The sequence below is a fragment of the Tetrao urogallus genome (assembly GCF_951394365.1).
Source record: "Tetrao urogallus genome assembly, chromosome: 1".
Classification (NCBI taxonomy): Eukaryota; Metazoa; Chordata; class Aves; order Galliformes; family Phasianidae; genus Tetrao; species Tetrao urogallus.
In genome coordinates this window covers 30,246,303-30,261,095 of record NC_136813.1, presented here as the reverse complement: position 1 = coordinate 30,261,095, position 14,793 = coordinate 30,246,303, and the positions used below count along the sequence as shown (strand labels likewise).

Here is a 14,793-nt window from a genome sequence, read left to right as displayed (position 1 = left end):
ACAAATATTTCCCTTTATTAATATATGTCTGTTTGCCATACAAACTATCAATACGTACATGGACAATAAGTAAAGACTAAATATTAGTAAAAAGCAAACAGTCTGTCATAAAGAAATTTCAATTATTGTAGACATAGAAACTTAAAGCAGAGGAGTACTTCAAGTATTTCAGGTTGGTTTAAAATCAGTTAGCAGCAGCAAGTTAACACGACAGAACAAGTGACCATGAAAGACATGTCTTCTTAAAATGTATCTTATGTTACTCTTACTCCTTGGCCAGCTGTACATTGGTTGGTTTTGCTCCAATAGGTATCCCATATTTGTGCAAAGTGTTGATTAAAATTTCACGCATTTCATTGTTGTAGGAGTCGAAGTCAAACACATTTCGAACAACGTTTGCCAGTCCTTCAGTTGGGAATTTCTGTAAAGGAGCAGAGTCCCAGATTTATTTTACTGAATACTTCTGTTAATAGTTCTAACAGAAACTCTGCTCAACTTATGCAAATGATCAAGAAATATTTTTAATAAATTTCTGGAATAAAAGAAGGTACGTTGCTTCAAGTCAGAGTGAAGTTCATGATACTAAACCTGAATTAAACAAACAGATAGGAGACAGTTAGTTAGATAATCATTTGCACTCATGTTTTGAAGAATCATTTTTGTTACACATCACAAGGTGGCCTAATCGTTCAAATACATAATTAAACATAGCATATATTTTTAAATTTGGAACTGCTAACTGGAAAGTTCTGACACAAATACATATATTCATGCACTCAACTGTATAATTTATTTAAGAACTCTGATTCTCGGTGTTGAATATGGAAAAGCAGAAGATGCATTGCTTGCTTACTAAAGATAACTTTAGGTTGTGATGGATGTCAGTGGAAATAGACACTGAAGATGGACAAGCTTTTATTTAATCATGAAAAATCCTACCTGAAATGTATACAGAAAGAAAACAGTTCCATCAAATTTTATTTAGGATTTCCAACAGAGAAAGTGCTAACTATTGCTACTGAACGGCACTTTTGATTTAAGGACAGTGTTCTCTTCCAGGTTTAAGAACTGCCCCTCACACCTTTTAATTATTGCAGTTCTGCCAGAAGAAAACACATTCTTCTGCTCCCATTTCCCACCAAGACCTAGAATCCAGTAAGACTTCTTCACTGATTGAACTCATGTAGCAGGAACAAACTGAAAAGCAGAAAGATTTTTCAGGCCCTTCAGAAGGCCCTATAGGCAGCTTAGCACTTCTGAAAATTGTTACCAAGGGCTTCATTGGTTTTTGAAACTCCTATAGCACACATGTACCTGTTTGCCAATAAATTAAGGCAGTTTGAAGTAAACATATATTTTTATGCATGCTGCCATAATTTCAAGCTTAAATAACCTTATTTTTAAAGGCACATGAAGGTATTTTAAACAGAATACAAATCATCCAAAATTTAGGTTTCATCTATCACTGACAAAAACAGCTGCTGTTTAAGCTGTGCACTTTAACACATCTAAATCACTGAGCCTTTCACACACGTTCTCATTCATGTAGGATCTAAATGGAACAAATCAATTTAAAAGAATTTAAAAAAACACCTGAACTACTATATCTCCTAGAACTTTACCTCCTAACCACTTTATTTCTCGGTATATGGAGCTGAAATCTTGATTGTTTTTTTCCCATCGGCAAGCAATGGCTGCTACAAAAGCAACTTGAAAAAAAATGTTATAACACACATCACTGAAATGTATAACAGCATTTTAATAAAAGCTGCTGAGTCCTAAAAGAAATCAAAACTAAAACAGAAGAACAGATTTTTTTCATGAACTCTTAATCATACATCATAACTACTGGGGATTTTAATATTTTCCCAAATGAAGAAATACATGACTTCTTAAATATCAGAGTCAAGCAACACTAAATTTAGCTAGCTATTGTGGTACAACTGAATACCACTGCTAGAAGTAAGTTTGCACAAAACCTGTTTTTTAATCTATGGTATACATGCCACAGAATATTTCAGTTACTAGCACTGGCATAAAAGTATACTGAACTATATACTGCTTTTTAATCCTATTCATGAGAAAGCTATTAGAAGTTCTGTATTATCACAGCTTAGCAAAATACAGTTGGTGTATGATAATGTTTAAAATGTTCATTCCTTACCAAACAAGACAGATTCTCGGATTATGACCAATGCTGTGGTTGCTTTGTTATTCCCTTCTCATTGCAGAGCAAAACCAACAGCCTCACACCAAGATACCTTGTTTACTCACCACCCACCCTTTCACCTGCCCTGCACAAGACGCTGAAGAAGCCAAGGTGACATGCCTCAAATAGCAGCCTCCAAGTGTTTCTGTGTTTCTCTGAATCACTGTGTAAAATTCTGACATCAATATCATAGAACCATAGAAAAGGACCACAATGATCATGTAGTTTCAACTGCCCTGCTATGTGCAGGGTCGCCAACCATCAGACCAGGCTGCCCAGAGCCACATCCAGCCTGGCCCTGAATGCCTCCAGGGATGGGGCATCTTATGAAGCAGACTGTCTTGAGGGAGATCACGCGGCATGTGCAGGACAACCAGGGGATTTAGGCCTAACCAGCATGGGTTCACAAAGGGCAGGTCCTGTGTGACCAACCTGATCTTTTATGACCTAGTGACCCACTTGGTAGACAAGGGAAAGGCTGCTTGATGTAGTCTACCTAGACTTCAGCAAAGCCTTTGACACTGTCACCCACAGCATTCTCCCATAGAATCTGACAGCCCGTGGCTTGGACAGATGCACTCTTGGCTGGGTAAGGAACTGGCTGGAAGGCCGGGCCCAGAGAGTGGTGGTGAATGGAGTTAAATCCAGCTGGTGACTGGTCACAAGTTGTGCTCCCCAAGGGTCGGTGCTGGGGCCTGTCCTCTTCAACATCTATATTGATGACCTGAATGAGGGCACTGAGTGCACCCTCAGTAAGTTTGCAGATGACACCAAGTTGGCTGGAAGTGTCAATCTGCCCGGGGATAGCAAAGCTCTACAGAGGGATCTGGACAGGCTGGATAGCTGGGCTGAAGCCAATGGGATGAGGTTCAACAAGACCAAGTGCCGGGTCCTGCACTTTGGCCACAACAACCCCAGGCAATGCCAAAGGCTACAACAACCCCAGGCAGTGCTACAGGCTTGGGGCAGAGTGGCTTGGAAGACTGTGTAGAGGAAATAGACCTGGGGATATTGATTGATGCTCGGCTGAACATGAGCCAGCAGTGTGCCCGGGTGGCCAAGAAGGCCAATGGCATCCTGGCTTGCATCAGGAACTGCTGTTGCCAGCAGGAACAGGGCAGTGATTGTCCCCCTGTACTCAGCTCTGGTGAGGCCGCACCTCAAGTACTGTGTCCAGTTTTGGGCCCCTCACTGCAGGAAAGACATTGAGACCCTGGAGCGGGTTCAAAGAAGGGCAGCAAAGCTGGTGAGGGGTCTGGAGCACAGGGCTCATGAGGAGAGGCTGAAGGAGCTGGGAATGCTCAGCCTGGAGAAGAGGAGGCTCAGGGGAGACCTCATTGCTCTCTATAACTTCCTGAAGGGAGGTTGTAGTGAGCTGGGGGTCAGCCTCTTCTCTCCTGTTACTGGTGACAGAACTTGAGGGAATGGCTTCAAGCTGTGCCAGGGGAGATTTAGGCTGGACGTTAGGAAATACTACTTCTCTGGAAGAGTGGTCAGGCACTGGAATGGGCTGCCCAGGGAGGTGGTGGAGTCACTGATCTTGGAGGCTTTCAAGGAATGTTTGGATTTTGTGTTGAGGGACATGGCTTAGTGAGAACTGTTGGTGATGGGTGGATGGTTGGACTGGATGATTTTGTAGGTCTTTTCCAACCTTGGTGCTTCTGTGATTTCTGTGATCCACAACCTCCTTGGGCAACCTGCTCCAGTGCATCACCACCCTCTGTGTTGAAGACTTCCTCTTAATATCTAACCTAAACCTCTCCTGCCTCACTTTAAAACCATTCCCTCTTGTCCTATCACTATCCACCCTTGTATCATCATCAATACCAATATCAGTGAATTAAACCAACAGTCCTGTGTTTTCCAGTAGGACATCAAATACAATTTATTTCATCAGTACAGCTGATTGCTGCTGCCAAAAAACCCGTTCTGAACACAAGCACTTGTAAAAAGGCCCTCCACTTCAGTTATTAAAAAATTGTAACTCTCTTGTTCCAGTCAGATCAAATTCAACCCCTTTTTAATAACTGCCTGGATAACTGATTACTGAAGAAAGGCAATGACAGCTCACTTGAAGAAACTGAAGTCTGAACATTCAGGTTTAACATTAAAAAAAAAAAATCATTTGGTTTCTATTGATTTTTAAAACAAGATTACTGGAGAAAATATTGATCTCTCATCAGTCTGTCTGGTTCTCGTTCATTGGTTCCTTCCCTTCGACTAACACTTCTGAGCGTTCCTTTGAGTATTTTTACGGTTTGGATTCTTTTCTATTTTTAAAAATATTAAGTGAAATAATTCTTAACATTTTTTTATTTAATTTATATACATAATGCTTTATTTCATACAAAGCTGTGACAGAATTTGGGTGAAAGATAATTTTTTTATGGATCCAACCTTTTTCAACCACATATATTGCTATTGTTGACTCACAAGCGTCAATAAAAAAGTAGTTTACTGGTACAAGCAGGTAATCTTATTCTACAGCACTTCTACCACTACTCTGAAAATAAAGCAACAAGTGTCTGGTATGCAGACTGTAACAAATCCAGATTATTTTTTTCAGATATCTACTTTGTGTGACTACTACTTGCCTCTGTATGCGTTGCAAAGGCTTCAGGTGGCTGTGTGTGTCCTGTACTGACAGCACCATGACACAGGCCTCACAGAAGCACAGAATTGTAGGAGTTGGAAGGGACCTCCAGAGATCATCGTGTCCAACCCCCCTGCCAAAGCAGGTTCCCTACAGCAGGTCGCACAGGTAGGCATCCAGGCAGGTCTTGAACATCTCCAGAGAAGGAGACTCCACCACCTCCCTGGGCAGCCTGTTCCAGTGCTCCGTCAGAAGTTCTTGCGCACATTTGTGTGGAACTTCCTATGCTGCAGTTTCTGGCCATTTCCCCTTGTCCTGTCACCACACATTGCTGAAAACAGTCTGGCCTCACCACTCTGCCCCCCACACCTTAGATATTTATAGACCTGGATCAGGTCCCCTCTCAGTCTTCTTTTCTCAAGGCTAAACAGACCCAGTTCACTCAGCCTTTCTTCATAGGAGAGATGCTTCAGGCCCCTCAACATCTTTGTGGCCCTCCGCTGGACTCTTTCCAAGAGATCCCTGTCTTTTTTGTACTGGGGAGCCCAGAACTGGACGCAGTACTCCAGATGAGGCCTCACCAGGGCAGAGTAGAGGGGGAGGATCACCTCCCTCGACCTGCTGGACACGCTCTTTTTAATGCACCCCAGTAAGCCATTGGCCCTCTTGGCCACAAGGGCACACTGCTGGCTCACGGCCAGCCTGTCGTCCACTGGGACACCCAGGTCCCTCTCCGCAGAGCTCCTCTCCAGCAGCTCATCCCCCAACCTGTACTGGTGCATGCAATTATTCCTCCCCACATGCAAGACTCTACACTTGCTTTTGTTAAGCCTCATCCAGTTTTTTTCTGCCCAGCTCTCCAGCCTGTCCAGGTCTCGCTGAATGGCAGCACAGCCTTCAGGCGTGTCAGCCAATCCTCCCAACTTCATATCATCAGCAAACTTGCTGAGGGTGGCCACTGTCCCCTCATCAAGGTCATTGATGAAGATGTTGAACAAGACCGGTCCCAGCACCGACCCCTGAGGAACACCGCTGGTTACAGGCCTCCAACCAGACTCTGCACCACCAACGACGACCCTCTGTGCTCTGCCAGTCAGCCAGTTCTCAACCCACCTCACTGTCCACTCATCTATCCCACACTTCCTCAGCATTGTTATAAGGATGTCGTGGGGGACAGTATCAAATGCCCTGCTGAAATCAAGGTAGACTACATCCACTGCTCTCCCTTTTACAGTGGGCATCATCTACTGCCAGGAAAAGCAGCTTGCCTTTTCATTCACAGAGACATAAATTTCAGTCTGTTTCTCTCTGCCACATAGCTACTGATTCTGATTAAGCCAGTGGAAATCTCATTATCTTTGGTAACTGGTAACTAAGATTCAATGTGGTTGGCCAAAAGGATAAAAAGCATGTGTTGTGTGTAGAGCTGCACAGACAGAAAAGGATGTAAGTGGATGTGATAAACCTAGCTTCCATTTGAGATCAGATGAACAGAAAAAAATGTATTAAGCACCTGCTATCTTAGCACAAGAGCTTACTGGAGAGGCTTAAAAGACTAATGTAGGCTTCAGGGTCAGAAGGCACCTTACACATTTACCACTCAAAAACTGTTACTCTATTGTCTGCGAACAGAAATCAATCTCAGATACAAACAAGAAAGAAGGCAAAGTAAGAAAAACTAACTAACTAAAATATCTCAAATTGAGAAAAATCTCAATAGACTTGGTAGAAAAGCCATTTCTACTTTACTATTTACTATTTGGACAAATATGAGTTGCTTGATTAACGTCTACCAGAGACACAGGGTGGCTGGACTCTGCATAAGAACATGCAAAAGATCTAGTGAAAGCCTGTAGATCAGTTGGTGCAGAAGCACTCATAGTATACAACACACTAGCAGTTAAGGGCAGCATATGGAGCTTCTGGGTTTGCCCATAAGCCAGTATTAGCGTTAACAATTCTGACATTTGGCACATGCTGACAGTTGCAGGTGAGTGAGACAAAAAAGGTATCTTTAGGCTACCTGCCATCTAGAGCTACAAGACTCAAATTCTCTATACAGTTAGCAGGAAGAAATAGGTGCAATAACCAAGACAGGCAGTTGGAGTAGACAGTCTGCAGTTACAGGTCTTCAGATAGCTTGATATCTCAACCTTCACAAAAAGACTCCACAAAAACAAATAAAAAAAAATCAAGCCATTTCTTAAGAAAAAAATTAGCATAGAAGCAATGCATGTGAATGCAATCTAAGCTACAACTAAATTACTACGGGTTACCTATTTGCATAATATTTATAGGAAAATGCCCTTGTAAACTACACTGTAGACACAATCCTGTACGTTGAAGGCCCATCAGATTAGCCTAATGTTTACATATTGATGTCACAGCAATCAGAATGTTCTCTTAATCGACAAGTTCTGATGCTATGATGCCCACTCAGATAACAGTAATCAACCATAATTTTTTTCTCTGAAATATCCAATTCTTTTTTACCAGATGAAAAAAAAAATACCACCCTAAAATTATGTGAAAGAAACCAACACAATAGTACAATAAAATTGTGACTGTGGAACTGTTGTAACAACATGACTAACTTCCCTCCTTCCTTCCTTTGGACCAGCAATTTCATTGACTCATTTCCCTCCTTCCTCTTTCTTCTCTACCTGAAGACCTAAAAGCTTTTTACTTGGAATAAACAGTATGTTTATATTCACTGCTTACATTTGGCTAGCCCCAACCTTTTTGTCATGCAGACTGAAAAACAAGTTACAGTAAACAGAATTTTGCAACCTTTCAAAGAGGCCAGGATCTTGAAAACTAATGCCACAGAAAAAAATCAAAGCTGCAAGATGAAGATTTATTTGGACATTTACACATGACTTTGAGTGAAGTGAAAACCAGCAAACAGGGATCTTCCTCACTGATCTGTGCCCAATGCCCAATTTGATATGTCCACATTTATCTACTTAGGTGAAGGTGACAGAAGCAGAGAATTGTCCTTAAGACAATCAGCAGTGCAGCTCTTCCATTCTTCAACAATATGAGAAAGAAAAAATAATTAAGCCCATATGTTTCAGCATCAGTTGGCGACTCTAGATTATTTGAAGATAGAAGATGGAGGGATGGAATGCTGGAAAGTACAACAAAGAGTTCATTTAACATAAGCTTTTCAGCAGCCCTCTTACTCTTCCTCATGACTGTAATTTTTCCATTCTCACTTCTGTTCTCATTTCAGATGTAAGTGTGTAACGGACATCAGTAATACTACCAACAGGGCACGCACTCCTATCAGTTTGGAAAGAAAATACCTATCAATTTGTTATTAGAGCCTCATAAAGTATTTTGCTTACATATTTATTTGGATGGACTACTCGCTTTTAGTGTAAAAAGCTGGTCTCTCTCCTGCTTATAAGTTCCCTTTAAGTACTGAAAGGATGCAATGAGTTCTCCCTGGAGCCTTTTCTTCCCAGGCTGAACAAGCCCAGCTGCCTCAGCCTTTTTTCATAGGAGAGGTGCTCCAGACCTCTGATCATCTTCATGGCCTGAAGCCATGGACTCACTCCAACAACTCCACATCTTTCTTGTTCTGGGGGCTCCAGGTCCAAACGCAGTGCTGCAAATGGGACCTCATGAAGGCAGAGCAGAGGAGAACAATCACTCCTTTGCCTTGCTGGCCACCCCTCTTTCGATGCAGCCCCGGATCATGTTGGTCTTCTGGGCTGCAAGCATACATTTCTTGCTCATATCCAGTTTCCTCACCCTGCTGGCCATCTCTCTTTTCATGTAGCCAAGGATACAATTGGCTTTCTGAGATGTAAGCCCGTCAGATCCCACAGACTTGTGCACCCTGAGTTTCCTTAGATGGTCTTGAACTTGATGTACCTCTACAGTGGGCTGTTCTTCTCCCAGTCCCTGTCTTTGGATGCTGTGAGTTGGATATTATGGCTAAAGCACTTGCCAATAAAGGCAAAAAAGCTGCTGAGTATCTCACTATTCTTTGTAAGTTCTTAACAAACACAAAAGCAGAATTCAACCATACTACACCAGTGTTAAACAAAGGAACAGTTGGTCAAAGAATGCATGATATATTTTCTATTTGCACTAAATCCATTAACATTTCCACTATGCTTTTTAAATCTGGGATTCAGTAATTCAGGAAATACTCTATAAATCACCAAGTTATCTACTTTTTGATTATAAACAGAAAATAACAGCACTACCATTTAAGAGGTCATTGAGATATTTAATAGTTCAAATACAGTCAAAATCTACCCTTCAATTCATAAAGATACAAGTCAGAATCTACCATAAACTTAAAAATAATAAAATAATAATAATCACATTAGAATTTAAGATTTTGCATTTAAAATGCATGCAGGAAGCTATCACAGTTCCTAAGTATCTGTCAGCAAAGTCATTATTCATGTAATGTCTTCCTTAGACAAATTCCATCTGTCGCATATTACTGTTGTGCAACAGAGTCTTATTTCCAACTTGGGAAATGAATAAAAACAAAAATCCCATATAGCATAAAGTGCACAGCTACATTCTTTTTCAAGTATTCTATGCTAAGCTGGCAATTTCATAATACAGGCTAGTATGAAGCTGTGTACTTTATTCACTTAACATTTTCTTACATCAAACGTAACAAAAACAGAATCACAGGTATTCTGTACGTCTATATATGCTTAGTACATTTATGATCCTTATCCTGAACATCCTAGCATTACTATGCTTTCAAAATGCAAGCCTTCTCTTAAATGAATTATAAATCCATGAACAATACTGGTATGTTTTTCTGCAAGTATTAGAAATCTAATAGTGATAAAGTCAACAAGTTCTGATGTACTGTACCTGCAAATGCTTCACAATATTCACAACTTCTCTAGTTGAATAGGGATAGTTAATAATTCCTTGGTCAGCTAAACTCCTCAGTTCTCCAAAAGCAGCCACTAATTTCTGAAGAATAGGCTCTGGAACATCAGGACCATACTGTCGAAGCATAGCCAGCTCAGACTGCGGCTTAGGATTATCAACAGCATGGCAACTAAAGATGTCCCCTAATAGAAAAAACAACAACACACATTTATGGTGCTTTTATAAAGAGATGAGATGCAGCAGCTCCACTGCATTTCGTACAGGAGCTTAAATGGGAAAGCAACATATCGAGAGGAGACACTTTGAAAAAAGTGAAGGATCAACTTGCTGTAAAGAACATTGAGGTTTCAGGAACATGGAGATTTCTCCTGCTATTATGATATATGTGATAACAAGGGAGAAATTCACTTCAAGACGAAATGCAGATCAAATGCAAAAGAAAAGAAAAAAAAAAGCCTGAAGAAATTTGTGAGCACCTTCAAAATACCACAGAAGACAGAGAATTCTTGATATCCAGGGATACATACCACAACATAAACCCAAACGGGAGGTTTAGATGAAGTACTGGATTTATCTTTTCCCTCTGCCTACCTTGAAGTATGATAAGAAATACAGCAAGCTGTCCTCCACACATATTTGCATTATGTTGGCCCCAGCCACCTAATCTACAGAACTGAATTTATTTGTAAAAAAACTCAGCAGAAGCTTGATCAGATTCTGCTGAAAAAGAACTTGAGTTAAAAGCAGAAGGGTCCCTATGCTTGAAAAGCAAAATCCATCCCAAAATCTTCATTAAGCCTCTACCACATAGGGCAAATACATTATTAGGATAATTGGTTTTGTTTAAAGGGTCAATACAGGGAGAGAGATTAGGTCATAGAAAATAAATAGGCTATAATAAGAACATCTTGGGGCAGTGTAGCTTGGTGAAAATCAGAGCCAGTGGGTCTCTGCCATGGAATGCCCACTCACACTGCATCTGAAAAACAAAAAGCTATCATACAGAACAAGACTGGGCTTCCTCCTGCTTTTTTTGATGGTATCATTATTTCTTACTGAACAAGCATTACAGCCAGAGTTAACAGATAAAAACACATAAATTAAGGTCCCTGCCTAGAATTTAGGCTACATTGGTAGTGTGGTCTGGAAGGCAATTTAACTGATAATCTAGTTGGCAACACCACCAAATCACTGTAGAGGCCCACTTAGACTAACATTGGACTATACTTTAGACAATAAATTCTTTACTGTTCACGCTTAGGTGACATGAATGTTTAAATTCCTGCATTTACTGTCAGATGAAGCTGTGATGAATCTCATAAATCTTATGTATCACATGATGACACAAAAGGTTTTTAGGAACTACCAGGAGGTTTGGTTTTTTTTTAAATGAGTGTGCTTTTAAAATGAAAAGTTGGATGTGAAATTTGGAGAGGGTTACCTAAAACTGCGATAATTTTAGTATTTTATCAAATGTTCTGACTATAAAACTATACGCACGGAGAAGCTAATGAGGATTAAGAAGTAGATACCAATAGTATTAACACTATAAAGTTAATTGCTCCCATCTTTAGAGAGAGAAAAAAACAACATCCATCAGGCTCCTAATACTTGTATGAAACAAGACAACATCTGGCCAGTGGCTTGCAGTAAAGGAAAGAAAACACTGAACTTTTGTGTTAACCATTGATGTCAGCTATCAACAGCTTACAGCTCATATTATTGCTACATTTACAGATATGTTCATTAACAAAAATTTCTACTGCCTTTGTCCGTATTTTATGTCAGTCCTGATCCAATAAAACAATTCTAGTTGTACAAAGATGACTATGTATAGTTGTTAACCTCAGGGCAAGTTTCAGCACTTTTATTAATAGATCCAAATTTACATTTTTGTCTTCAAGCTGAATATAACCCCAAGCATCATAAGTAAAACAAAGTATTAATATGCATAGGGAATCCCTGCTCCAATGAAATCAAATAAAATACAGATAGTAATTGTATTAATGAGTTCTATTGCACTTCAGCATTTAATGTGAATCACTTACCTAATGTGCCAAAAAAGTCATTACCCAAGAAAGGAAATCCAGGTCTATTTGCTAGAACTATCATTCTAAAATCAGGATGAATTGCTATGACATTTTCTCTCCCCTCTACACGAGCAGGATCTAGAAAAGAAATATAATTTATTAATTGCATATTTAAGCTTTGCAGTTATTACTGAATTAGAAAAAAATGATTAGAAGATTTTATGTTTAACTTTACCAAAATGCTGATGTAAAGGGTGAAAAAAAAAAAGTACTTTTTCTATGTTTATAACATCTGAACACAGGACTCAAAGTCCCCCTGGCTATTACAAAAATCTGTGCAAAGTCAGAATCACATAATGTCACCCATGTGAAGGCTCAGTCCTCACCAAAATTAGTCAGATTGCCCTTGCCTGTTCCCAGCAAATATGTCTCCATTGGCACATGGACTTTGGGAATCCTTTTCCGTCCTCTAAAGTACTACAGTAAAAACTGAAATGAACTAGCAAGTTATTTTAAAAAAATGCACATCTGTAATTCATAATCACAAGCAAAACCTGTGTTATACCACGTGAGTGCTGAACAGACTGCTCCACTCACATTTCTTTATTACCAAACTACAGTGTCTACTAAGTTCAAGAGGGTATTTTAAAGAGGACTTTAAAAAAAAATCATAAAAAATACTTAGTTCTTGCAATTCTTGTGAATTAGCTCCAGCTAATTACAAAGTATCCATCTTGCAGCATATCTTTAAGTAATAATAGCACACCGTTATTTCAGATGAAGACTTTAACAGTTCAACCTTAGCTATACTCTTTTTTTTACTACTGGATCTGATCGAGTTTTATGCCAACTATCCAGACAGGTAAAGCCAAGTTCATAATTTGGTCAAATAGATCCTTACTTCTCATTGTGAAAAGGAAATAAAGAGGTCAGGTTACTGTTTTGTTTTTAATTCCCGAGAATTTGATTCACAAGAATGCTAATTTAAGAAAGCCTGTGTGGTTATGGCAAAAGTAGCTCTAGTTTTTAAAAACAGAAATTGACATGGCATATTTTAGATTGTTCTCTACTGAAAAAAAAGACACTGTAATTTCTTTAACTACTAAACTTTTAGCATCAAGTGCTTTTTACATTTGGACTCTTAGGGCTGCACTTAGTAATGTAAATGATGAAAAACAGGAACATGATGAAGTTTAATATAAGTTATTAAAATGTTTTGTACCCACTTACTGGCAACAATTCGCCTTCCATCTGACAAAACCATCTCTCCACTTTCTACTAAGGTTTTTAAGATACAGGTAACATTTGTTGGTGCTTTGTCTGCTTCATCAACGACCAAAATATGTCCAAACTTCACTGCCTTTACCTGGAAGAGAAAAGAATCCAACCATCACAACTCTCCAAAAATAACTGTGAGAAACTCATTAGTTGTGTGCCAGTCAGTAGTAGGAACATTCCAGTGCAAGTGATATAAGAAAGGGCATCAGAACATGGATAATATATGACCAAATTGTAGCAGAGAGAGAAGGGAAAGAAGCTGAGACAAGAAAGGAAGGTGCTTCTGTTAACTCAGGATATGAATGTGATTTGCCCTAGGGAGGCAACTGAGGAGCCTGACTTAGACCAGGAATGCTGACAGTAAAGTAAGCTCACATCAAAACAGTCAGCATGAAGCTGAAAGAACTGAAGAATAACTGAAAGAGAAGTTTGGAGTAATATTTTGCAGGTAGGTGTGAGGCATTTTAGATACTGCAAAAGAGAAGCAGCAAAATACCACTGCATCAGTTAGAATGTGTCAGGTTTACTATTTACTTTCCACGCTCATTTTGGCTGTGTGCAGACTCGCTGCATTTGGCATAGAAAACACAGCAAGTGGAACCAAGGTAAAAGTTGATGAATTGTTACCACATTCACTGACTATCCTATACAAATGATTAAATCATAAGGGATTTTGTCTGAAAAGTCATCATGCTTAACTACTTGGATTAAACATTTCCAAATATACAATTCAAACGTTGCTACTGACCAGCGGTGAATCTTCATATGTAATAAGACCATCTTTAACAGAAGGCTGTAGGGTGAGGCTTTGTACAGTGGTGTCCCTGAAATGTGGAAAAACAGGCAACATTAACTGAAACACAGAAGAAATTGAGTTATGATAAAGTGCAAAACAACTGAATGAGAACATAAAAGATCTCTTTTCTAAGAGGAACAAACATCTCTGCTTTTCAGAATTCTTCAGCTCAATCTGAGAACGCTGTAGTAGCTCAGTGCTAGAAGATGAGTCTACTAATCTCTGCTACAGATTATTCAGATAGAACTCATTCACTATCAACATGGGATGATAGTGACTGGACAAAGGGGAATGGTTTTAAACTGAGACAGGGGAGGTTTAGGTTAGATATTAGGAGGAAGTTTTTCACTCAGAGGGTGGTGACGCACTGGAACAGGTTGCCCAAGGAGGCTGTGGATGCCCCATCCCTGCAGGCATTCAAGGCCAGGCTGGATGTGGCTCTGGGCAGCCTGGTCTGCTGGTTGGTGACCCTGCACATAGCAGGGGGTTGGAATTAGATGATCATTGTGGTCCTTTTCAACCCAGGCCATTCTGTGATTCTATGAACAATTTTCAATAGCAACTGCTACATTTTACATCACAAACAGTGTGAGCTCTTAGATGGGACGGAGGCTATGATAACAAAATATTTTCCTTTTGGGATTCTATTTTTCTTTGAGTCAATCAATTTTTACAGTTTCACAATTCTTACACAGTTAATCAAAATCTGCGATGATAATATTCCTTAGTTTTCATTATAATTATCAATTTCAATCTCTACTGAATGTACAGATAAAAGAAAAACTGTTGCAGTTCAGAATTGTCCAGCAACATGTATCACCACACTGGATTTAACCATATACCTTATGTCATAGGTGTGAGATTTGATGCAACAAAAATCTCTTACCTTTCACAACCACGCAATACAGCAAGTGTTTGCTTAAGCTAGGCAGACTCACTGTTCCAAATATCCACCTTAGTTCAATCTTTAATTTTCTAACACCTTGCAAAAAACCCAACAATATACTGA

General features: G+C 39.6%; 1 protein-coding gene across 1 annotated transcript in view; it reads right to left on the bottom strand.

The window, feature by feature from the left end:
• Positions 1-265: 265 nt before the first annotated feature.
• Positions 266-14,793, bottom strand: part of VWA8 (von Willebrand factor A domain containing 8) — a gene marked incomplete at both ends in the record, with an annotated part of 114,822 nt that continues 100,294 nt past the window's right edge. The window contains 5 exons of the mRNA XM_079535851.1: positions 266-421; positions 9,657-9,862; positions 11,729-11,848; positions 12,941-13,076; positions 13,737-13,812. Coding sequence (XP_079391977.1) covers positions 266-421; positions 9,657-9,862; positions 11,729-11,848; positions 12,941-13,076; positions 13,737-13,812 — 694 coding nt within the window. The remainder of the gene's footprint in view (positions 422-9,656; positions 9,863-11,728; positions 11,849-12,940; positions 13,077-13,736; positions 13,813-14,793) is intronic.